We start from the raw sequence: 26837 nt of genomic DNA, 5'->3' as shown, positions 1-26837 counted from the left end.
TTTTTTTTTAATTTTTTTTATATAAGTGCACAAGTAACGTCCAATAGCATATTTTGCTCCAGGTTTTTTTTTTTTTTTTTTTTTTTTTTAATTGCAAAAAAAATCCATTGTGGTTACTATTGCCCAAATAACACACATTCAATTTGCTCAAGGGAATAAAACCTAATGTCTTGATGCAGTCAGAAGGTAGCAAGTGAAAAGGTCAAAACGTTCAATAGACAGAACATTATATACATGATGTTGGTCTTCTCCTATTGGCGAGCAGGTTGAAAGATTTAAAAAAAAATCAGGACTCTGAAGATACAGTGGATATAAAAGGTCTACACACCCCTGTTCAAATGCCAGGTTTTTTTGTTGTGATTGAAAAAACAACAACAACAAAAACAAAGATACCAAGAACCTGCACAACTCAATTAAAAAAATGGAACCTTTTAGAGATTGGAAGCCCCCCCCAAATATATATATATATATATATATATGCACCTGCAACTGTGTATAGTGCCTCTCATGAACTCCAAAGTTCAGATGTTCAAGTAGGCTTTTCCTGACATTTTTCAAGTCAGACCTTACAGCACAAGCCATGGTCCGAAGAGGGCTTCCGCAGCAGCAACGGTGTCACATTGTTCAGAGGCATCAGTCAGGAGTAGGGCACAAAAGAATTTTCAAGGCATTAAATACAGACAGTCATCCTCAAAATGAGGAAATACCAAGAACTGGAGGCCTATCCAAAATTGATGAAAAGACGAGAAGAAAATTGGTCAGGAAGGCTGCTAGCAACATTAAAGTAGCGGCAGGAATTCCTTGCAAGTATTGGTTGTTTAGTACATATGACAACAATGTCCCCTCTTCTTCATATTTCTGGTCTATGCGGCAGCTGGAAAGATGGAATGCCAGATCTTCCAAAGTAAACAACAAACAAATAAACACTTGAAATCTCCCAAATGCATGTCGGAAAATGTCTTTTTTTAGTTTTACAAGTTATCGGTCACATTAACGTTGGAAAAGGCTTTGTAAGTATTTATTTTGGTGTCAGTTCTTTTGTTTCACAAAACCTGGCTTTTAAACACAGGTGTGTAGACTTTTTGTTTTGATTTTAAATCCACTGTATAAACTTTTGTGAGTCCCGTGAGGTTTGAAGTGTGGTGAGAAGACGTATGACAAAGTGGTGCATAACTAAAACTGGAAGGCCAAGAGGGCATTTATCAGATTGTGTGTATATGGGCACGTGTGTGTGTGTGTGTGTGTGTGTGCGTCTCAGTCCTGAAGCTGGCTTTCCTCAGATGTCCACCTGATGGGAGGAGGCGACTGTCCAAGTCTGGAGTACTTCAGCTGCAGCAGGTCGCCCACTTCATTCATGGCCTCCAATACCTGGCAAAACATCACAGGCAATGTTATCGTTCACACTGCAAAGACGACAGCCCGTAACTTAAACAGTCAGTGAAAAATGCTTATAAACTGATAAATGCTAGGCGGACAATAAAATGAGACTAATAAACAGGCGTGAACCTTTGAAGCGATACCTGAGTGATAAGCCTAAATGACACTTGGGTGTGAACATCTAGCAAAGGTGCATGGAAGGCGTGCAGCAGAAAACCACAACAGAGCAGAAACCTCCGCACCTCTTTCCACAGTAAATGAATCGGCATTGCAACGCTCCAAAGCACCTGGAAACAATTTACCTTCCCCCTGACCTTTTTTCCGATTCCACGGCTTGAGAAACAGTAAGGCCTGGGTTTTCCAGACGGAAAAAGCGGCTCCTCCAAGAGCTCTACAAAGGCTTTTGGATGCCCTTTAAATGGACTTTTACAAATGGTGTTGACATGCACCACAGTAAGATGAATGAAGTGCTTTTGGAGAGACACAGCAGCTCATATAAAAGCCTAACTGTAATACCGACAGACAGCTTCCAAGCGCTATTAAAATAAAAGGGCAAACTGGGAGTCATTATTCAATAGGCTCACTCAAACACACAAATGTGTATCAACTGTGAATTAAGCGCATTGAGATGATTTAAAAACAACAACAACACTTAATTGTGTTATTGTCAACGAGGCAACCTCAAGCAGCTAAACTGCTGATAAGGGGGAAAAATGGCAACCCAAAAATGCTGGTCATAACATACAGTTGAAACCGGACGTTTTTATACCTGATTTAAAGATGCACACTTTTTGCTCATTGTGTGACATTAAATCGGGCTAAACCTTTCCTGTTGTAGGTCAGTGGCACCTTCAGGCATCTGGAAATTGCACCCAAGGATGAACCAGACAGAAGTCCCCAATCTGATTTCTTTCCACTTTTCCATGATGTTACTCAAAGAAGCAGTGTGTTTCAGGTGTGCCTTCAAATACATACACGTGTGTCTCTAATTAACGTCAGACAGTGAGGGGGAAAAAAAACGTGTGAATGTAAACTTCTGGTTTCAACTGTGTTACGGCCTATCCCAGCTGACTATCGCAGACGGGGTACCGCAGTAGACTGGTCACCAGAGAGTTGCATCTTTTTTTCATGGGTCAAAAGTGTCGCATGGTTTTGAAGACTGCTGACAGCGGTTGGCTGGAGCGGTGGACTTACTGTGTCGAGCATTTCTCTTGTGTGAGCGGCCGAAATGCAAAAACGTGCTCGTGATTCGATGATTGTAGTTGCCGGGAAGCCAACGACCACTGTGCCGATGTTCCGGCTTAACATCTCTCGGCCAAACGCCCTAAAATGTAAAAAGACGATTACAGAACATGCTCGTTTCCGCCGTAATATACTGTCCATACGGTTGCCCCTTGTGCACACCGACAATGTTATCAAATATCACAAGTATAAATAATTTAGTGAGCTGCCACCAACTTTTGGTTCCCATTAACACTGCAAAAACCCAAAATCTTAGTGAATTTATTTTATTTCGAGTAAAAACATCTTCCTGTACTTATTTTAAGGCAGTTTTGCCTTTTTTTTCCCCCCCTCTAAATTTTCAAGACAAAAAGACATCTTATTTTAAGAATCTTATCAAGTCATGAATTGACAGATTTTTTCCCCACTTACTTTAGGAACAAAGTGTCTTGTTTTTTGTATACATTTTTTATTTTACTTGCTTTGAGAAGTTCATATTTTTCCAGTGAAAATGATAGATTTTGATCAACTTTAGGTTTATTGTTTGGTAGTCCAATAGAATTAAAAAAGGAAATATTAAAGAAACTTGGTAGATCCTACAAATCAGCCACTTTACATATGATTAATACCCCTTAATCTAACATCACACTTGAAATTGGTGGTTATAGCCAATCACAATGTGTAGCACAGGGCATCCTCCAGCTGTTTAATAGAGGTTGAGGTGAAATCTACTTAAGTTTAATACCATCAGTAAACATTACATTAGTGAAGCTCAAATGAAATGGTTAAATGGTTTCCTTTTTTTGACTGGACCCATGTTGAAATCATACAAAGAATGGAGAGTAATAATACTACTGAGTTGGAATCACAAACCCAATTTTGGCAGGCATGTAGAGCATCACGGGTACGACAGGTGAGTCGCTGTTGCCGTAGATGATGACGCCCATCTCACGAAGTTTCCTGCGGAAGTAGCTTGTGTTCTCGGACAGCTGCCGGAGGCGGTCTGCACCTGGAGAGGACGGGCAGACATACACTGTTATGAGAGATTTCAAAACATCTTGTTTTTCAAGTAACGAGGCGTCTATGGAACATTTGGAGGTTTTGTGCCTACATTTATACAGAGCAATGTAGTTTGTAAACAATGAGATAAATACATTCCATTAAGCCAAAGAAGTCAATGATGACCATGCTAAACACTGGCAGAATTTGTTTTTGTCAAAATATTAGGTAATGAAAATAGACCCCCTTTGTCACAATTTTGAACAGTAACTTTGCACATGAGGTGTCCAGTATGAATGACCGATGGTGAAGAAGTGTCGAGTCTTTCACAGTCTACATGGCAAACTCATGTAGTGGAGCAAAGTAAGTACCGGTACCCGTTTCTATCAAACGAAAGCGATGAGTGGGGGGAAAGGAACATCATTTCAAGGCATATGCTGCCACTGCTATGTGAGTAGAAAGCACACACATTTAAGAGCCTACTTACTTTGCTAAACACGACATTTCTATGTGACAGGTATTCGCAGATGTCTTAGTGTCCAATAATAACAACATAATGTACTTTAGAAGTAATACTTGGCCTATATCTGTGAGCAGGTCTTCAACATTTGCATTCAAATCCTTATGAAGTGGTACCTGGGCTATATTTGTGAACATGTTTCCAACCTTTCAATTATTGATCTACAATTATGAGTTAGTAGTTGGCATCAAGTTTCTTTACTAACCGTACTCTGGTTCCATACATACATAATAACACAACAAAACTGGGTGAGGTCATGTCAGTAAATTTGTAGAACCAATTTCATGGTGTAATCAACTATGATAAGTGAAAACACCGGTGACGCAGGTGGGAAATTAGTATCTTGGACAACTCAACATTATTTTTAGTTATTGATCGAGGTTGTAAGCATCATCCAGATGGCCAAGTGATGGAAACAGCATGCATGTTTATGCAACTTTCCCCCCTTGATGACTTATGAAGTCATTTTAGCCTGCCTTCAAATAGCAAAACATTTGCATTATCTGCAAATCACAAGCCCAAGTGTGGTTTGGGCCTCAGCATTTGCCTTTGAAGACAGCCCAAATTCATTAAGATGGAGGTCACTGGGGGTGAAGCTAAACAGGCATCAATCCTCTCATGTCTGCCTGATGCACACTGTGGATTCGCCCACAGTGTCTTCAGGCCGTGCCCCGTGAGATAGCATCTTAGCCAAACAAATGGTACAATGTGCCAGCAGCAACATACATTTGCCTGACTGACTGCCTAACTTCAAAGCACAATGAGAAGTCTGAAAGAAAATGGGGGGGGGGGGGGGGGGGGAACGACAGGAATCCAACACACAGTGAACTCAATGCACTGCTGGTAAAACAATGAAATTCAGACAGTCGTGTTTAGCACTCTTTCCATATTCACATCTCATGCCTCCGTCCCATCCTTATATATGATTGATGTGATTTGACAAGCTGTTTGTGTAAAGGAAACTGCCTCGCTATCTACCAGATCCAACTTTGCGTTCGTGTTTGAAACTTCAAAGAGTTGAAACAGGTGACAGGGCTGCAACATATCAGGCTGTCATTGTAATTCTTCCACAAGGAAAACTAGGGCCAGCTCGGCTGGTCTGGCTATCTTCAGAGCAGATGACGTTGTAAAAGGCCAGGTCAGCCCTCAGCCTGTGAAAAAGCTTCAGGTGTTTATTACCTCTGCCAAGCACAAGGGATGGATTATGTTTAAAAAAAAACGAACAAAACAAAACAAAAAACTACACAGCCACTTTGTAGATTGTATTGTAAATCATACTTTTGGTGCAGATCCAAATAAAACTGTAATACATATTCATTTTTCACAATTACAGTCCGCTTGCATCTGGGGCCAAATTGGTCCAGTGACTAACCAGATCCAGCAGATGGTGCTGCACCTACAGGACTTTAGTGGCATGCAAGTAATCTGTTTTAAAAATGCTATACGTCAATTTTACTACTGCAGTGACAAATGGGGCAATGGATGTGCGATTGTCCATCAGCATCTTAGGGGAGAATTGCAGACTAATAGTAAAAAAGGGGCACCTCCCTGAAATAAGACTTAGTGCTTTATTTGTGTATGTAGATGTGTCCAACTGAGTTGGAGCTATACGGATCACCAGGCCCTCGGCACCCTGCTGCTTTGTACCCAGCATGAAGGCAAAGGAGCACACACGAGAACAAACACATCTGAAAACAATAAAGGAAGGCCTATTCACTATACTGCCACTTTCACAATGTAACATCACAACACCGGTTATTGCCAAAAATGCAGGGAACTGTCCACTCGGCACATTGCAGAAGACTAAACCAGTCTTGGATTAAATATAATCCTTTTTGGAATAAGTAATGGTTTAAAAAACAAACAAACAAACAAAAAACATTTTACCATTCAGTGTTCCTAAAGCGACAAACGGTCTGTAAACATGAATTGACGACAACCAATTTAGCATCCAAATTCACTTTTGAATGACAAAGTATAATAGATGAATGACATTTACATCATGATACAGGTCACGGTTGTGATTAGAATCAGGATATATGTTGGTTCATACTGACATCTAGTGGTCAAATATCACATTGCCACATATGGTACTTGCTTGGTATTATTAGCTACAACTCGGCAGAACCGCACTAAACAGTCAAGCAGAGTGCGGGATTTTGCAACTAGTTTTCATGAGTGGCTGACCGTCAGTTTTGGTGTGACTTAAACTTTTATTCGCAGGTGTAACAGACAATACTGTAAATATGCCATGTATCACATATTTCAGCCATCCATTTTTAATATCCGCTTATCCTATTATTTTTATTGTTACTATTATTATTTGTATTATTATAACATAGCTACAGTGGCCCGGGCAATCTGCTTCTTCCTTGACACTCATGCCATGTTGTTTGTGATTATATAAAAAATAATACATTAAGTATAGTTGGCCCCTTAAAATGTTGTTTCACGTTAAGAACACCGGGAATCGCAGTTTTTCCATTGCAGCGAGTTGGTAAATGTGGGAGAGCCCATTGCCTACTGTAGTTTGCACATCTCAGTTGCCGACTATTTTTTCGGAATTGTCCAGTACGGTCGCGTTTGGCCACAGCGCTTGGTGAAGTTGGTGAGCGGCGGACTTTATGTATGTGGGAGTATTACATTCAAATCAGGGTGGTATGCAAAACCCAATATTACATGTATTTATTGTTTGTGCTCTAATTCATCTCCCCTCCTTTTAGCTCAAGCACAGAATCGCTTGAAAGCAGTTTTAGAACCTACCCAGTGTGGTCCCATCCTCTCCCATGATGATTTTCATTGAGGTGATGATTTGTTGGGCCACTGGTGGAGGCATAGAGGTGGCATACAGGGCGCTGTGTGAGTGTTGTCGCAGGTAGTCGATCAGCTCCTAACAGAGGAATTACAAACATTTAAAGAACATACACGTGTGGAATAAACAAAGCTTTGATGCAAACAATTTGCATATTCTTTTTCATTTTCATTTTCTTTGGCACATCAGGGTTTACTGTTACAAACTGTTCCATGCCAGGTGAAAGTTCAACTTAACGGAAACATGGCTATAGAACCACACGTTAGCAAGCGATCTCTGATTGTCAGTTGGCGTAAGCCTTATTACACGATGCTTCACTTTTTCCACATTGTGTTATGTTAGAATTATTTCAAAATGGAATCAATTCTTTTTTTCCCTCAAAACTATATACACAGACACACACTGAGAATACTTTCCAGATGCACTGTATGTACAGTTTGACTGATACTTATCTGGGAAGTTTTAGTTTTCACATTTGCTGGTTTCCGCTGACCTTTTTGCCTCCGATGTAACCCCCAGCACTGCCAAAGCTTTTTGTGAATGTTCCCATCATGACGTCAACATCTGTGGGACTGAGGCCAAAGTAGTCCACCACTCCTCTGCCGTTGGGCCCCAAGGCCCCAATACTGTGGGCCTCATCCAGGTACACGTATGCCTTGTATCGCTTCTTCAGGGCGATGACCTCTGGCAGACGCACAACGGAACCCTCCATACTTTGGGACAAGAAAGTCAAGTACGGATTTAAAACAAGAACAGCAAATAGAACATTTCAGAACAATGTATTTTATCATATACATTGGGACTTGAGTTTGTGATTTTATCATTCTAGTCCCAGTCCAAATACAGGAATCTCCTTTTGGCAGAAATTACAGGAAAACTTACACCCACAAGACACATCTAGCATCAATTTGGATTTTTAAGGAATGTGCGAGTTGGCCGTGAGAGACCACAGCTTCAACTTTGGCAACCTCTTCTTGGATGTGATTGTATGCATAAGCACTGTCTATTTCAACAATCTTGAGTGTTTGCCTTGGAAAGCCCACAGCGAAGTCAAACTCCATTAACACTGCATTGGTAAAAGGACATTGATTAAGTTGTGCTGGTTGTTTAAAAATGGTATTGATCCCCACGACTGATTACCTTTACAGAAAATGCACTTCAAGGACAGTGGGAAAAATTCCAAACTGCTGTAGATTTCATACTTTGACAAAAGAGAAATGTTGCATCAGAGAAGAAAACGTGTCTAAACTCAGACAGCCAGGTCTAAGAATTGTGAAATTGGCTTTCACCTACTTTTCAAAGCAGGCCAGTTATGGAAGTAAAACTTCCATTCATTCATTTTCCGTACCGCTTATCCTCACTAGGGTAAAACCCTCTCGTTGGGGACCGAGGTGGCACATGCAGCCAGGTAAAATTTGAAAGTAAAAAATAAATAAATAAATAACAATAATAATAAATAACTTGCTTTTATTTTGCCTTGTTTTACTCTGCTTTGTGCAGCCAGGTCGGCATTGCAAAAGAGAATCTGTTCTCAATTGCCTTCCCTGGATAAATAAAGGTTGCAAAAAATAAATAAATAAAAAGGTAAAAACATGCCAACATGGCTTGATTAGGATTAACAGACTTATTAGCCTTCTGGCCACAAGAGGTTTGGATTAAACGGAGATGCACTCCCTTGCTCCTGTAAAGGGCAGGAATTACCTAGGGGTTATGTGCGCACAGAATGGGACATTTCAATGAGGCTCAGGCACTTTTAATAAATACTTGAAACCTTGTTCCTATACTACTGCATATGGGAGCGTAACTGTTGAAATGTATATGACAATAGCTTCAGTAATAGCTTCGCCCTTTCTGATTTCAGATCCACAGTAGAGGCTTCTTAAAAACACTTGGAATAAGCTGTTGGACTCCTGTTTTCTTTTGTCTGGCTCGCTGACCAGCACATCTGGATAATGCCGTCTAATATGAAGTAGCATGCTCGATGTTTTCCCCACGGACATACCTTACAGGTATTGAACAACGGCAACACACTGTCCTCATTCGAGCCACCATTTGCATGTCATGGCTGTTGTACTGTGCAGGAAACCCAAACATTTACCACACAGCGGATTTGAATGACGCGGGTGCATCTTCTAGCTGCTGTCTGTCATCTGAACTTTTCTTCTTGTGTTTTGTTGTTTAATGGAGGTTGGCAAACAATTCTGGGCACATTACCGCCACCTGGTTTGGAGTGCAGATACAGCAATGAACTCAAGCATTTCCTTCATATGCCTGCATGCACCAAACCGTGATGCTTGTATGGTGACGGTTCGGGACAAATACATATACCGTTGCACCCCTAATATTCAGTAGTTGTTTTTTTTTTAACAATAAACTATTAATTTAAATACTACATTTATCCAGAGATGTCTAGTGCACAGAACACAGTTTTACCTGGCTCACATTAAAATGTGTCTTTGTAACAATACTGGGTAAAAGATTGTATCTTTCAATTTTGTTATATATTTTTTTCCTCATAGCTTCAGTTCCATTCAAAATATAGTTAACAGTTTAATATGCGCTGACCTTATTATTCAAACAGTATTGTTTTGGTGGGCAGGACAGGGTAGTAGTGGTTAGCACATCTGCCTCCAGTCGGGAAGCTTTGGGTTCGAATCTCGGCTGGCGTTTTTAACTACCATGCAGTTGTATTTCAGTTCGATTTGCAGAAAAGCGGTTCATTGCTCAGACAAACTGAAATGTTTGTGTTCAGGCAAGTATGTATATGTCACCTTAACTATGGTCCTTACCTGTAAATGCCCTCTACCACAATGAGAATTTTTCTCCAGGGCCGATGTGTCCTTGGCTGTCCATGTACGATGGCGTCTCGCAGGAGTTTCTCCAGGCTTTGCATGTCTACAGCAGACGCAAGAGCATTGGTTAGTGTTCAATATTTGAAATGCTCAAGCGAATGCTGTGGTCAAGTGCTACGAATGCTACAGATGTACCTCTGTCAACAGCCAAATAAGAGGTTACTCTCAGTCCACCTACTGTTATGTTTGAAGACCCGAATTGTTGAGCCCGATAGACGGGCTCCCAGCACAAGTGATGCATGATTCAGCTCGTCACTTAAGATGAGACAACCCTAGGACAAGAAAATGAGAAACTGTTTAAACTGAGTTTAGAGAGGCTGATAGAGGTTAAAAAAAGTCAAATTGAGTTTAATCAGGCACAATATCACTGCATATCACTGAATAACCTATTGTTACATCAACCTTACCAAAACTGGAGGCCCAAATTCACAGAAAATACTGTAAGCTACTGTATGTTATTGATCATCAAGTAAAAACACACCTTGTTGACAAAGGTCATTTTTGATTCATGTTTGTTTTAATACCTTATTGTATTATATATTCATTCATTTATATGTAGATGTTGGATGTGCAACACTTGAGTAATTTCCCAAGGAGGAACCAAAAAAGGGTGACAAGGTTTCAGACACCCTTGTTTGCATTTCCTTTGCATAAGATACAAACATAAAAAATTGCAACAACTTGCATGTCCAAACAATTGTAAATACAAGAAAAATTACACAGCACCCAAATAAGACTTTAATTGACACCCCACAACAAGTTTAACCTTAATGACACACCCTTGAGCACAACAGAAGGGCTGCAGATAAAGGTGGGAAAATAAGACATGCATCATTATTAAATATACATGATTATGGCCTAAACATTGCATACAAAGAAAAAAGGTAATAATATCCATCCATCCCTTTTCTGAGCTGCTTCGCCTCACTAGGGTCGCGGGCGTGCTGGGGCCTATCCCAGCTATCATCGGGCAGGAGGCGGGGTACACCCTGAACTGGTTGCCAGCCAATCGCAGGGCGCATGCAAACGAACAACTATTCGCACACACATTCACACCTACGGGCAATTTAGAGTTGTCAATTAACCTACCATGCATGTTTTTGGGATGTGGGAGGAAACCGGAGTGCCCGGAGAAAACCCACGCAGGCACAGGGAGAACATGCAAACTCCACACAGGCGGGGCCGGGGATTGAACCTCGGACCTCAGAACTGTGAGGCAGACGCTCTAACCAGTCGTCCACCGTGCCGCTGGGGTAATAATATTTGCAAGGAAAAATGTAAGACTGCACAATGTCACATACTGGGGAGTTTGGTATTGAGCAATAACTTACCATACAACATTTTGTTCCCCTTGAAGGCCAAATACATGTATTGGAAAAACTTCTTATTGGAAAAACGTCTCTGAAATATACAGTACCTAATGTCAAGGCATATTGCAATACTGTACAGTGGACCCACCTATCCGAGGGGGGAGGTGGGGTGGGTTATTTGGGGGTACCGGACCGGACTGCGAATAGCCAAAATCCCCCCACCGCCTTTTTTTTTTTTTTTTTTTACCTGGCAGAATTCTTGAATACGCAGAGATAAGATGCCAATAAACATTTTTGGGGGTAGGTCCCTCCCCAAAAAAGAATAAAAGAAAAATTTTTCCCAAAAACAATTGAAAAACAAAAATCTGCGAAGAGGTGAATCTGCAGGTGCCAAACCGCGACTATGCAGGGGTCCGCTGTACCCTCATTTGCTCTTTAATAATACACTGGATCACACTGGCTAATAAATAAATAAGCCTTGTACACAACACAAAATGGTGTTATGAAAAAGGGAGGGAAGAAAAAAAGTGGGAGCCAACATGAGAGTCATTGAAGAATGTGTGAGGCTTGCTGCCAGGGGCTGTGGCTTTTTCACCACCTTAAGTTTCTCTTGCTTGCCTTGTGTCTACTGTTCACAACTCTGCATGCTGTATGTTCTACTTCCTGTTCAAACACTAGCGATTAAAGCAAGTAAAAAGTGATATGACTGAATTGGATTTAGATCAACAGTGGCAACAATTTATCAAACAAAAGCAGCAGAACTCACAATATTTTAAAATCTTTATCCGGAAACGACAGAGCCTTGGAACACTCTGACCTGTTAAGTGTTGGCCCTACATTTGTTTTCACTAAAAACCAGTAACAGGAAGCCATGTTAGTTCCGTGTGGCGACAGTGTGGTTAGTCATAAGCAATATCATGCCTGATTGTGAACAAAAAAGAAAAAGGAAGAGAGTGAAATTCCTTACCTTCCCTGTAAGAGCAGGAATGTTCATGGAATTAGTAGCGAAGCCCATACCGAACGCCATAGCTGACTCAACACCAAGGAACCTGGCAATCAACTGCTCCAGCTCCTCATGGATGTCAAGGTTCCCTAGAAAGGACAATATGTTAACGTTGTACAAGTACTAATATACAATAAAAAAAGTTCAATTAGAGATCTGTCGAAATGATCTGTCTAACCCTTCTCAAATATGAGTTTCCTTATGTGCAGAATGATGGCTTATATGGATTATTCTTTGTTCATTTTTTGAAAGCAGTTGAGGAAAACCTGTTGTTTGAAGTTGCAAAAGGAAAATTTCACTTCTGAATATTACTCAGTAAGCATGAAATTCTAATCTTGAGAAGTTTTTATTTTTACGTTAAAAATGTGCATATAGTTTGACAATGGAGCATTTGAACCAAGCACATTTACAGTCAAAACTTTAGAACATCACTTTAATTATTGTTTAATTAAACCTGCAAAAACAAACATTAATAACTGTGAGTGTGAGTAACTGGAAAAGGAGTGTTGCAATATCTTTATTACTTTGGTAAGCTAAACACAATATTCATAAAGTAATATCTTATTCAGCTTTTTCTGTTTTCCTCACTGGTTTATTGATGATAAGATACAAAAAAATATATAAAATATACATTATAGACACTGGTATTTGTCGAATAGTTCTCACCTAATTCATAGCGAGTGCTGCCCACCCCAACGCCATACTTTTGCGTGACCTCTACAGCAGCGTCAGCACAAGCCCCGGTGTTCTCGGCAAAGCCGAGGTAATTGTACGAGCCCATGTTGATGACATCCTTCACCACTTTGCCCGTGTGCCTGAAGGAGAGCGAGACAATGAAACTCAGGGATACAGGACAAGGACCCAGGGTCAGGGTAAAATAATTCACTTTAACACGTGGGCTGCGGTAGCTGTGCAAACATTTCCTGTTCAGTGCTGTCCTTTAAATGCCCTCGTCATTCCACAGGGGGATATTACACAATAGTTTATCGAAAGGAAAGTCAAGTTAGGCACAATAAGGCATATTTTATACATTCCAATCATGATAAATACAGTGGAGAGAGAGAAAGTGAACACACACTTTTGAACTACCAGATTGCTCTGATGTAGGATATTTTGAAAACTGAGGCAGTTTAGTCAAGGTGGAGGTACTTGTTGCCCCAATAGTTGGAACAGTAATGTCACCTATTATCATGGCAATGACTCCAAGTATATATCCAAATCAACAAAGTGTGGCTTCACCAGAAGAACGTGAAAGTGAAGAAAGTTTCATGGAGCACTTTTGCAAATATTGACAAATGGAGCCATGGTTAAGCACTATCCAGTGAACACCGCTATTCGCCGGGGATCGGGACTGGGGCAGACCGCGAGTGGCGAAAATCCGCCGATAACTACATTTATTTTAATTGCATTGAAAATATACATATTTTTTTTCTTTTTAAAAAAAACCCAAATTCTTGAATAAGCAGGGATAAACCACGACTAAGCATTATCGGGGTTGGGTCCCAACCCAAAAGAAAATGAAAAATGAAAAAGAAGTTAAAAAAAGAAGAAAAAAAAGAGAAATTTGAAAAAAAAAAATCCGCAAATAGGTGAATCCGCGGGTGCCAAACTGCAAGTATGCAAGGGTCCACTGTACTTTTACCCAAAAATACACCGCATTGTCATTAAACAAAATTGTTGTGTCCTCTGTTTTCTACACATTGTATGGTGTATTTCATATTCCAGAAAGATGACGATAAATAAAATTATTATAATTATTATTTATTATTAAAGCAAAGATTGCTTCAACAAAATTGTCCCAATCCAATCACGTGAACAGAAATCTTGGCCGATCACATCATTTTCAGGTGATTGGTATCGGGTGAAAAAGATTGGATTGTTTTTTAAAGGTCTTAAGGTGACAATATAATCTTGTGGTACAAAAATGCCAAGTAATAGCTTAGTTGCATATTAGCAATGTAACGTTCGGGTTTGCGTGGTGGCGTAAAAAGATGAGGCACAAAACCACGTCCAACATGAGTGCTGCGATTCCACAAAAATGCTTGTTGTTTATTCAAGTTCCAACTTTTTAAGACCAGCGCCTCTTTGTTCAAATATGAACCAAAAAAGGTAAACACACATTTCCCACCATTGCAGGGCAAGTTGATTGACAAAGGAAAATGAGATTTATTAATCACCTCCAACTTTTAGCAGCCGTCTTCATCAAGCGTTACCCTAAACAAACCTGCTGCCCGATGACACGGCTTTGAGGCGACACACTGTAAGAGAACTACATTACCCAGACGACTGTTACAACGCCAGTGTTCACTGTTTGAAGTGGAGTTAATTTATAGTTTTACTTATGCAGTTTGCACTGTGTGAAATTGTTTCATTGACCATTTAAGATGATTGGCATTTTGTTACTGCACCAAGTAGAATTTTATATTTTATTTTAAAGATTTAAGTTTGCTTATTTAAGACTGGGCGGCACGGTGGACGATTGGTTAGAGCGTCAGCCTCACAGTTCTGAGGACCCGGGTTCAATCCCCGGCCCCGCCTGTGTGGAGTTTGCATGTTCTCCCCGTGCCTGCGTGGGTTTTCTCCGGGCACTCCGGTTTCCTCCCACATCCCAAAAACATGCATTCATTGGAGACTCTAAATTGCCCGTAGGCATGACTGTGAGTGCGAATGGTTGTTTGTTTCTATGTGCCCTGCGATTGGCTGGCAACCTGTTCAGGGTGTACCCCGCCTCCTGCCCGATGACAGCTGGGATAGGCTCCAGCACGCCCGCGACCCTAGTGAGGAGAAGCGGCTCAGAAAATGGATGGGGGGATTTATTTAAGACTGGATATTTAAATGTAATTTGTTTGCATAATTACTTTGTGCTGCGCCACTGACATGCTAACAAAAAGATTTTACTGGTATTTGTCTACTTGGTTTGAACCACTGCTGCACTAGATTATAGCCATGTAAAAAAGTATCATGTTAGGATACCTTTATTGGAATAAATTAAAATTAAGACACTTGAAACAATTTGGATGCACTCCTTTTTCATTTTCTTGTTCGTTGGTGTCGGCTCTGGAATCAGTATTGGCAGATACTCAAAATCATGTAAATCGGACCAAGTCTTGCCATCGGGACATCCTGAGTGTGCATACTTGCAACCTCTGACTAAATAACCAACCAAATTGTACATTTTGTATTTTTATCCCCTAACAGTTTGTATCTGTTTCAAATGAATTTTTAAGATTATTATTATTTTACATGATTATCTGATTTAACCTAGAGAGTGGATTCACGTTCTACATTCACTGTATACAATAGGTTGGATTAATGTACTTTAAAGATCAATACATTATGTGATGCTATATCAATTTATGACAGAAGCATGAGCTGAATCTGGTTCTGATTAAAGCTTTTTCTCTCTACAGCGGTCTTATTAACTTACTGGAAGGTCCAGTTGTAATCAGGGGAAACCCGCTCCATCAGGTCCATCTTTGCCCCAGGTACACTACAGATGGGTCTGTTCCAGTTGTCTCGGATCCTCATGTACAAGTTTCTGGTGTAAAAGTTCTCAAAGTCTTGATAGAGCGGGACAAAGTCCTACCAAGGAAAACAGTACCAATGAGGATATGCAAACGAAACAAAACAGACCACAGACTCTAGTCAAACCAAAACCGGTGACAGCTGATCGACTGACCAGCACGAGTGCATTTGGATCACATATTTGGTATTTGTTTATTAACCTTCTGCTCTTCTCGCTCTCGGGCCATGGTGCATTTCCCGATGTTCCAGTGGCGGAGAAAGTCCCGGAGGTAGCCGAAGATGGTGAGGATGCCGTAGCCCACGTAGGTAAGCACAGCCACCAGTAGAGGAGTCTGCTCAAACGATTCCACAAAGGGCCTCTTGTACAGGCTCGAGTTGTGTGTGCCATGTTGGTTCTGGGGGACAAAACAAGCATTATCATTAGTACAGTTGCCAGACTTCCGTTTCTTGAGGCCCAATTCTGAAATGTTGGTGGAATTTTACATATTTACACATGGGTGGAGTGGCTGTCTATCATCTGTGAGTGAGTGTTAAAAATTTGAAATACTCAAACGTACTTGAGGTTTTCCCCAGACTTGTTGAAGCATTCCCGAGGAAGACACGAGGGAGTGTTTAAGAGAACAACGACGACTGTTTATAACTGTAAACTGATAACAACAGTGCTGTCTTGGCAGTTTGTTTCCATTACAACAGCGATTTAGAGCCTGAAACATTTTAAAACCGAGTTTGTCAAAGGACACTGTTATTGTTTCTTTAAGACACGCATAAAGATGCCAGTCTAACAGCATTGTAGTTGTGTCTGTGCTCATAACACCCCAGCGTACAATTACTACACCACAATAGCTCCAGTGGAGTCGCATTACTTACTGAGGTTAAATTCTAAAACCATAAACAGGAGGTCCTCCATTTACAACAACTCTCCCTAACCCAAATTTGTACACAAGTCAAAATGTGGTACAGTCCATCACTAACACAGTCATCATTACAGTAAATATTACAACAAATATTTGTATACAAAAAAAAAATTCCAGGCCATAAAAATAAAACAGTCTAATGAAAGTGAGCATGTACAGCAATAACTGAGTGTTTGAACAGTTCCCTTAATTCCTAAGTGAATAACGCATTTTACTTGGTGCTGATCCAAATTAGGAATGTTTGGCCTTGGCAGAGTTTTGTTGTCTGACTGGAACTGCTATGCTGAGTTGGACTAATTTCATGTTAACCTAGTATAATGGTAAAAAATGAATTATAAAATCTGTTATTTTCCTTTAATGTCTGTCTTTCCACCCACTCATCCAGATATCTAATAATTTAGCATTTTAATTAAAAATAAGATCAGAAACATAGCCATAACTCCACCTCTCCATACCTCACAATGTTTGTACACTGCTAGTTCCGAGTGTGAGGAAAAGCTAGAATGTTTAATATTACGGACCCATATCAAGAAACAAACTATGCATATATGAGCAAGACACAACAACCACAGAAAATGTATATATATTTAGGTGGAGCACAACTCAACATCCAGTAGGCATTCGAGTGTAGCCTGCAGCTTAGCAGCACCTCATGTGATCAGTCATGCCTCTCTCCAAGAAACACCTCTGAGCACTGCAGAGCGCGGGCATTTAAAATCAGTTGGATGTGACCTTCCCTTTCTGGCAAATGCAGGAAAATGTTAAAGAGGCTGTTGCATACTGATGCCCACCGGAATCCAAACAGCTAGACACACCCTCAAATGAATAAAAAAGCCAGCGAGCTATTTTAACAAACAAAAAGGATGTTTTCTCTTGCATGTGGGTGATACATTTGGTGTATTGGAAATAAGAATTGATATTTTGAAACCAGATCTCACAGCTAAATGCAAAAATACATTCATGCCAAGCCAACAACCTGTCAAGTCAAGATACAGATGCTGATGTCGTCCCACATCGAATTATCTGATTGCAGGATCAAGGATGCCACATTGTTTGAAAGTTGCGGCAATATCCCACCTTGTTCTGTATAAAACGCCCAGGTGTATAAATAGCAGATCAACTGTTACAGAACTGATGTGCCAATTGTGGACTCTACCTTTACAACAAAAGACAGGAAAAACAGCTCACAGTATGATCCAGTGCAGTTCTACATAACTCAAACTGCAACCACAATAACAATATAATATACAGTATAATAATATTGTCAAAATACTCCCTCTCTAACATTTCAATCAAAACTGAACATTATTATCTTTGTTACGGCAGATTTTTTTATGACTCTCTTTTTTTTAATACAATCAAAACTAAAGGCATACCTAATGTTGTCAGTCGTGTAAACAACCATACATTTGTAGACTAAAAAATGCAGCACTGGAGCTTTAGTATGGACTGTAAGCCTCTGAAAACACTATCCACTAAACTCCTATAGGACACGACGACAAATACAATGCTAACAAATGAATACAAATAGGCATGCATGCATTCCCAACCTCCACAAATAAATGTTTTCTATTCCACTGTGGAAGCGACCACACCCTTGACAGCGCAGAGACATTCCTCTCCATTTAAGTGTCATGTGGAAGCAGGCTGGCTCTGCTCTCCCTGGAGACACCAAATCATAACACTACAGGCCCTGGTTGTCATCTTCTCATTAGCCAAGGTAAACAGAGACCGGTCTGACTTTGCAGAACAGGGGGGGGGGGGGGGGGGGGGGGGGGACAGTGCAAAATTACAAGGAGCTACACTACAACACTGGACTTAAGGTGGCATGGACCATCATTACAAAACAATTAACAAGATGAACTTTGTTCTCAGAACTATTTAATTTCACTCACGGTAACGGGATGAAAACTGTCGGTCTGTATGTTTGTCTCTCTCTCTCTGTCTGTCTGACCCTCCACCCTTCCATCCATCAATTAATCTATCTGTCCACAGGTCAAAATATTAACAAAAGCTATTTTGAAAAAAAATAAAGACAGGTTGCATGGACAGAACATAGACACACACCCCCTATTAATGCAGAGCAGCCAAACTTCCTATTCCAGACACAACCTATGTTTACATTAGTAATATGATCACGTTCAAACAATGGGGGTTCAAATAATTTCAGTCATTAAATACAGCTACACTGACAGTTAACAAATATGTAGAAGTACGACCAAGCAAAGTCTGTAGGTAAACTGCCTCAACCATTACACTACAGAGTAGTAGTACACATGTCAGTGTTTTGGTATTGGACGAAAACCCCAAATACTTAACATGACTATAAATGTATATATTTGCCTAAGCGAATTCATCAAAGCATTTCAAGGCTCTCTTTGGCTGTGTTGACACAATATATGAAGGAAAACATTCACTTTCCCTAATCTGCCCACTAACGTGAGCCATCTTGAAAACTGTACAATACGATTAAGTTGTCTGTCTTGTTCATAAGTGACATTTTTTTCATCTGTAAAAAAAAAAAAAAAAAAAAAATTTAAGGTCTATTTATAAAATGTCAAGAGACGTATATATCTCGCTGTAATGGCTTAGCAAACTGGAAATTAACTAACACACAGAGCTAAGTATAATATGTTAAAAAAATAATAATAATAATAACAAAATAATATAAAATGTAAATATATCACGCAAATTTTCGAAACAGTTCGGGGCCGTCCTCCATGTAGCGGTTGACGTCCTCGGGCCTCACCTTCTCCCCAGTGCGTCGATACTTGTGCGGCTGCTGAAACAGGCAGTGGTTCTTCACGAAGCCATTTTTGCTCGCTTTTTGCCCAGTCGACGTCCGACGACAGGCGTCTCCGTTGAGCAGCTTGTTGGCGGAGCTTTCCGTCATCTCTGTCGGCTCACCGTGGCAGGAGGTATCACAAACTGAAGTAGCCCAAGTTGGGTGCGGATAATCGGAAAGTCATGTATGAACTCGGAGAAACGTTCGATTCTACGCCCACTGCGCTGCGTCTGCACCAGCACGCCGGAAATACACGCCCCCTAGCGAGCGCTCATTGGCCAAGGCGCTTGGTCATCAACGAAGATCGTCTATTAAAAACCATAAACCCAGCAAATACAATGATATCCAATACCTTTAGTGGGATATGACACAAATTCTCTGAAACTTTGTAAAACGCGTTCATGCATTTTTTTAAATTAAAAGATTATCATTAAGATTATCCCTCGACATCTGACATTTTAACGGTAACAGTTATTCCCGCGACGTGAGAACACAGAGTGAATGGTCATATTTATTTATTTTTGCCTTGGTCAAACGTCTCCAGCGTGGGTCGTCCCAAAGCCCTTCCAATGGAAATAACCTATGATCAGGCGACAACCTTATCCTGTCGGAAGCGTAATTCTTCACCTGAGCAGGACAGTTCAACAAAGAAGGTCAAGGCTATCCCCGTGGAGTCATCGGAAGTTGCCCGGAATGTTAGATTGCGATAATGATATGATAAAGTGTGTGATGTTGACAAGAGTATGCCATCAGGACAGTAAGCACTCGCTATCTGTGCTGCAATTAAGAAGCAATTTGTTTAATTAAATAAGAAACTCAAATTCCCTCAAAACCCGCACGTGAATGCTGAGAGATACAGTCACAAATCTAAAATGTAGAATAAAGAAATTCACAGAGCGCCAATGTTGGTCAGAGTTGGCCAACCCCTCCATGGGGCCAAATTTGATTTTGGGGCCCTGATCTACTTCTACCAATAATGTGATGATTGACCTACTATAACACCGTTGGAGCAGTGTTAGGATTACACCCCAACGGTGGACTGGGGTTGAGTTACACAAGCGATAGAGCACTAAGTGAAATACAGTACTGAATATCATCATATCATATCTTGGACCACTAAAAATAAAAAAACTATATTATGCATGTACCGTAGAAATATTATCTAATTTGTTATTGTTGGTTTACAAAATCTGCAGCAGCAATGTGCAAAAAAAAGATTTGAAGTGCAAGAACAACAATAAAGTGCAATGACAAAGATGTAAAAAATTACTTAAAAAGCCATCCATCCATCCATTTTCTACCGCTTATCCGAGGTCGGGGGCAATAGCTTTAGCATGGATGCCCAGACTTCCCTCTCCCCAACCACTTCATTCAGCTCTTCCGGGGGGATCCCGAGGCGTTCCCAGGCCAGCCGAAGGATGTAGTCTCTCCAGTGTGTCCTGGGTCGTCCTCGGGGTCTCCTCCCGATGGGAACACCTCACCGGGGAGGCGTCCGGGAGGCATCCGAATCAGATGCCCCAGCCACCTCATCTGGCTCCTCTCGATGTGAAGGAGCAGCGGCTCTACTCTGAGATCCTCCCGGATGACCGAGCTTCTCACCCTATCTCTAAGGGAGAGCCCGGACACCCTGCGGAGGAAACCCATTTCGGCCGCTTGTATCCGGGATCTTGTTCTTTCGGTCACGACCCACAGCTCGTGACCATAAGTAAGGGTAGGAACGTAGATCGACTGGTAAATCGAGAGCTTCGCCTTTCGGCTTAGCTCCTTCTTTACCACAACGGATTGATACAAAGTCCGCATCACTGCAGACGCTGCATAAATCTGCTTGTTGATCTCCCGTTCCATTCTTCCCTCACTCGTGAACAAGGCCCCAAGATACTTGAACTCCTCCACTTGGGGCAGGATCTCATCCCCGACCTGGAGAGTGCACGCCACCCTTTTCCGTCTCAGATTTGGAGGTGCTGATTCTCATCCCAGCCGCTTCACACTCGGCTACGAACTGCTCCAGTGAGAGTTGGCGATCACGGTTTGATGAAGCCAACAGAACCACATCATCTGCAAAAAGCAGAGATGCAATACTGAGGCCACCAAACCGGACCCCCTCTATGCCTCGGCTGCGCCTAGAGATTCTGTCCATAAACGTTATGAACAGAATCGGTGACATAGGGCAGCCTTGGCGGAGTCCAAACCTCACTGGAAACGAGTCCGACTTACTGCCGGATATGCGGACCAAACTCTGACTCCGGTCGTACAGGGACCGAACAGCCCTTATCAGGGGGTTCGGTGCCCCATACTCCCTAAGCACCTCCCACAGGACCCCCCGAGGGACACGGTCGAACGCCTTCTCCAAGTCCACAAAACACATGTAGACTGGTTGGGCGAACTCCCATGCACCCTCGAGGACCCTGCCGAGGGTGTAGAGCTGGTCCACTGTTCCACGGCCAGGACGAAAACCACACTACTCCTCCTGAATCTGAGATTCAACTTCCCGATGGACCTTCCTCTCCAGCACCCCTGAATAGACCTTACCAGGGAGGCTGAGGAGTGTGATCCCCCTGTAGTTGGAACACACCCCCTTCTTAAAAAGGGGGACCACCACCCCAGTCTGCCAATCCAGAGGCACTGTCCCCGATGTCTACGCGATGCTGCAGAGGCTTGTCAACCAGGACAGCCCCACAGCATCCAAAGCCTTGAGGAACTCCGGGCGAATCTCATCCACCCCTGGGGCCTTGCCACCGAGGAGCTTTTTAACCACCTCGGTGACCTCAACCCCAGAGATAGGAGAGCCCGCCTCAGAGAACCCAGACTCTGCTCCCTCATGGGAAGGCGTGTCGGTGGAATTGAGGAGGTCTTCGAAGTATTCTCCCCACCGGCTCACAACGTCCTGAGTCGAGGTCATCAGCGCCCCATCCCCACTATACACAGTGTTGATGGTGCAACTGCTTTCTTCTCCTGGTGGACCAGAATTTCCTTGAAGCCATCCGGAAGTCTTTCTCCATGGCCTCACCGAACTCCTCCCATGCCCGAGTTTTTGCTTCAGCGACCACCAAACCTGCATTCCGCTTGGCCAGCCGGTACCCATCAGCTGCCTCTGGAGTCCCACAGGCCAAAAAGGCCCGATAGGACACCTTCTTCAGCTTGACGGCATCCCTCACCGTTGGTGTCCACCAACGGGTCCGGGGATTGCCGCCACGACAATTTGTGTCATATCCTTACGGCCACATTTCCGGTCGGCCGCCTCAGCAATGGAGGAGCGGAACATGGTCCACTCGGACTCGATGTCCCCCGCCTCCCCCGGAACGTGAGCAAAGTTCTGTCGGAGGTGGGAGTTGAAACTTCTTCTGACAGGGGATTCCGCCAGACGTTCCCAGCAGACCCTCACAATACGTTTGGGCCTGCCACGTCGGACCGGCATCTTCCCTCACCATTGGAGCCAACTCACCACCAGGTGGTGATCAGTTGACAGCTCCGCCCCTCTCTTCACCCGAGTGTCCAAGACATGCGGCCGCAAGTCCGATGACACGACCACAAAGTCGATCATCGAACTGCGACCTAGGGTGTCCTGGTATCAAGTGCACGTGTGGACACACTTATGCTTGAACATGGTGTTCGTTATGGACAATCCGTGATGAGCACAGAAGTCCAATAACTTAAAAAGCAGAGTATTAAATAAAATGAATATTCCAAGCAAACAATTATGTAATTGAACAGATACCTGAAACAGTCCAACAAAAATGGTTTAAAAAGCAAATCTAAAGTTAATTAGCCAGGTTTTAGAATTATGTGAAAATGTGCAAAAGGGGCTGTAAAAAGAATATGACACGGTGAATATGCACACTGATTCAAAAGGCATGTGAGCAAAGATGAGCAATTAAATGCTCGTTGGATAGTACAGATGTTTTTACTTTACAGTAATTATTATACTGTAAAGTAAACATGGTAGCTCTTGTTTACAAATGTGATGAGAGAATAAAATAAGATGAACCTTTATGAATGTCCAGAGGAAGAAATTCTGTTTTTGAGACAGCTAATAGTAAGACTGTGAAAAAAAACCACATTAAATAACGTGCTTGCGTGGGTTTTCTCGGTAAAGTCCGGCTTCCTCCCACAATCCAAAAAAGATGCACGGTAGGATAATTGATGACTTGAAGTTGTCCATGAATGACTGTTTGTCTGTACATGCCCTGTTGAATGGCTGGCACCCAGTCCAGGGTGTACCCGGCCTCTTGCCCAAAGTCACCCGCAGGACAAGTGGTCTAGAAAATAGATGGATATACCCGGAAAACACATACACACATTACACAACAATGTCAAGTTGCTGGAAACTGTCTCTGTAATAAATAACAATATGGAATCATAGTAAATTAAAGGGTGTTTTTCATGCAACATTCCTAAAGTTGCAAATCCCTGCTCCTAGATGGCACTCTTGGGCCACAGAAATGGAATCTTGACCTGCAGGATTTTTGCTAGCGCTGTACGGTTCCTATTCAGTGCTTGGAGGCGGTGATGTGCAGCCCAGTGTTTTAAAGGTGCGACATCCATGATTAAGGCCTCAACGATAACATCAGATGATTTGATTCTTTAATCAATTTCCCAGCCTTTGCTTTTTTTGTTTCCTCTCAAGGTTGTAACCTTGAATGGAGAATCATGAAACATCGGCCCTTAAAGCTCTTGCCAGTACACAGACAAGCACTTAAACTCTTGTCCATTCCAAACTAGATCAAGGTGATAAGAAAGCAGCTTTAATAGGATCACTGCTAGGGTTAGATGGAAAGTGGATCAGCGCTCATTGATGCAGCCAGTGCACTTTTCTAAATTGGACAGGAAGCCATTCCGGTATATCTACATAAAAAAAAGAATTACACAGACTTCAAATTAATGAACGATGTTGATATATAACTATCACCAATGATTATGTTGCTTTTGGCATTACGAACAGCCAAGGAGGGATTCCTTGACTCTATGAACTCACAAAAAGTGATAATCCTACACTTTAAATTGCCACCCCCCCTAATCTTATACTTTAAATTCCCTTGTTTTACAAACCTTGACTTCACGTGTACATGACTAGATTACCAAGAGGATATCTGACAAAGACATCACAGCTCCCCAGAGCTTCCAATGAAAGGCCTATTTGTTAAGTAGTTAAAATTATCCAATATTTACATTTTCATCCTACCCACGTCAATGTGATTTTACCCCATCCAAAACAGAAATAGTGTTGGGTCCTAATCCATGCAGGCTGAAGAGTTCGGAAGTCACGACAATGTACTGTCGATCATATTTAGCCTCATTAATGTATGCAGTATTTCAACAGCTTCAAATGTTCCCGCACAAAAAGTTGAATGATGCACATTATCTGACGATTATCCCTCCTGAGAACTGGAACAACAAAGCAAACTGATAATGTGAAATAAACACAACATGAATGGAAAACATGAATCATAACAAAAAGACTAACTAAAAACTGAACAAATTAGATAAAATTTGGTAAAGTTGCACTGTCTAATAATATCCAACAGGAGTACTGGTGTTCCAGAATGACTTTGCAAACATGTACCTTCCTTGGTTACCTATTTAGCTTCATGAATGACACACTGATGCTGCAAAAGAGAGGAATTCATTTCATAATACGTTTACTATTACGGTTGCCATCAAATTCCGGTTCACCATCCGGTGTCTTGGGGGAAGCAATGCACCATCAACACCCTGTTAAATAGGGATGGAGGCGCTGCTGACCTCGTCTCGGTACGTTGTGAGTCAGTGGGGAGAATGCGTTGAGGGCACCAATTCCACTGACATGTCTTCCTATGATAATACAGAGTCAGGGGACTCTGAGGTGGGCTATTCCATTTCTGGGGTTGAGGTGACCAAGGTGGTTAAAAAGCTCCTCGGTGGCAGAGCCGAAGGGGTGGGTGAGATCCGGCCAGCTCTGGATGTTGTGGAGCTGTCCTGGTTGCCTCACCTCTGCAACATAGCATGCACATCAGGGATAGTGCCTCTGGATTGGCAGACCGGGGTGGTGGACCTGGTAAGAGTTATTCGGGGGTAGAGAATGGATGGAACGTTAGTAGTTGCCGTTTATAGTAACGCACTGTACAACTACATATCATCATCCTTACAGGTATTTCTAATATGTTGTCTATTTGCAAAGGTTGCACTTCTATAATGTTCAATGTGACCAGTGATTTACATTTGGGGGTAATTTATTCAGGGCATCCTTTGACTGTATGTACAGTTCTTTCACAAAACAAGATCAAAGCCAACTTTTAAAATGACCAGTCTTGCCATGCCATGTGTCATGTGACATGACACATGGCATTGAATCAGAACGCCATATAATATAAATTGATTTGTAGCATCTTGGGATTAAAAAAAAAAATAAATACATTAGTTCATGCATTTCTTGATGGCATTAATGATAAGTATAATGAGTATCAACTAGCCATGGGGACAAATGATGTCCACCAACAAGAGCAGTGAATGAGTTTTTGGAAATATGAAGCCACACGCAGTCATTTTCCATAATTCCATTGTGTCTAAACATGAAACAGCGCCTTTAGATACAGTATATGGCACGTAACCACATCAGAATCAGAATCATCTTCATTTGCCAAGTATGTGCAAAAAACACACAAGGAATTTGTCTCCGGTAGCTAGAGCCGCTCTCGTACGACAACAGACAGTCAATTGGCAGAGAACACTTTTGAGACATAAAAACATTGACAAAAAACAGTCACTGAGCAATAAAGGGTTGCTAGTTATCTGGTAATGCCGGTAGACACGAATAAGAACAAACAAGCATGCAGAAAGCTTGTAAATTAATCATGGACAAAACAGGTCCACATGATTGAGGCCTTGACAAATGCTTATAATTGTCATTTCCTCCTACATTTAAAGTCACATGAGCATAGACGTACCCCAACACTGGGTTGCACTCCACTTTCACTTCTGAATTACAGTTCGCGCTCTTGCACAACCAAATGTGGTGCAATCTCTGCAACGCTATGACATCATGGTGAAGTCAAATCTTTTTCCTGGAATAAAGATCACTTCCTGTCACTGCAAATCCCTGAGTGGTTGCCGCGCAGGCGCCCAACACAGACTACTTACTTCAGGCCTCGACACTGCTGCCATTCTCCCACCAGGCTTCATTCTGACTGACATAACCATTAGAAATGGTTCCGCCTGTCTAGGTCTTGCCTCCATAATAGGTTATCCAGCAAGAGAGACACTGAGAAGCGCATGAGTTGCACAGAGTGAAAGACAGACTATTTTCCAGAGAGCAGTAGACTCTGTCTAACTCTTGACTGCCGGAATAATGATGAGTGAAGCCCCGGCCTGAATACGAGTGGACGAGGAACTAATGATGAAACAGGCATGGAGGGAGCTCAGTTTCTTGCGTCGCTTGTCAGTATGATGGATGTCTCCTACACTACGCCTTTGTACACCCCATCCACACAATATATTGCAGACATCTGCATACAGAAATACAGTAATCACATATTTCAAACTGATG

At 41.9% G+C, this 26837-nt stretch overlaps 1 protein-coding gene across 2 annotated transcripts; it reads right to left on the bottom strand.

The window, feature by feature from the left end:
* Positions 1-48: 48 nt before the first annotated feature.
* On the bottom strand, positions 49-19540 carry sptlc2b (serine palmitoyltransferase, long chain base subunit 2b). Of its 2 annotated transcripts, XM_061704165.1 has the most exons (12): positions 19283-19540; positions 15820-16014; positions 15522-15676; positions 12761-12909; positions 12059-12183; positions 9960-10053; positions 9719-9824; positions 7423-7642; positions 6881-7007; positions 3472-3607; positions 2572-2701; positions 49-1368 (listed from the first exon to the last, which is right to left on the bottom strand). In XM_061704165.1, exons 1-12 carry the CDS (start codon positions 19424-19426, stop codon positions 1255-1257), a joined length of 1695 nt encoding a protein of 564 aa, XP_061560149.1. In that variant the 5' UTR covers positions 19427-19540; the 3' UTR covers positions 49-1254. The 2 variants fall into 2 exon arrangements, with proteins under 2 accessions (XP_061560149.1, XP_061560150.1); XM_061704166.1 differs by lacking the exon at positions 2572-2701 and having other exon boundaries at positions 1253-1368.
* Positions 19541-26837: the final 7297 nt, after the last annotated feature.

Source organism: Phycodurus eques, chromosome 18 (assembly GCF_024500275.1).
Source record: "Phycodurus eques isolate BA_2022a chromosome 18, UOR_Pequ_1.1, whole genome shotgun sequence".
NCBI classification, from domain to species: Eukaryota; Metazoa; Chordata; class Actinopteri; order Syngnathiformes; family Syngnathidae; genus Phycodurus; species Phycodurus eques.
The sequence above is the reverse complement of the archived record's forward strand: the minus strand, read 5'-3'. Positions and strand labels throughout refer to the sequence as shown.

Excerpts from the sequence above, each read along its gene's own strand:
- sptlc2b (XM_061704165.1), bottom strand. The coding sequence starts at position 19,426 with ATGACGGAAAGCTCCGCCAACAAGCTGCTCAACGGAGACGCCTGTCGT. Across the intron at positions 9,825-9,959 it reads TCGGGTCTTCAAACATAACA|ACATGCAAAGCCTGGAGAAA; the intron begins GTAGGTGGACTG and ends CGTCTGCTGTAG. Across the intron at positions 3,608-6,880 it reads AGAGGATGGGACCACACTGG|GTGCAGACCGCCTCCGGCAG; the intron begins GTAGGTTCTAAA and ends CGTCCTCTCCAG.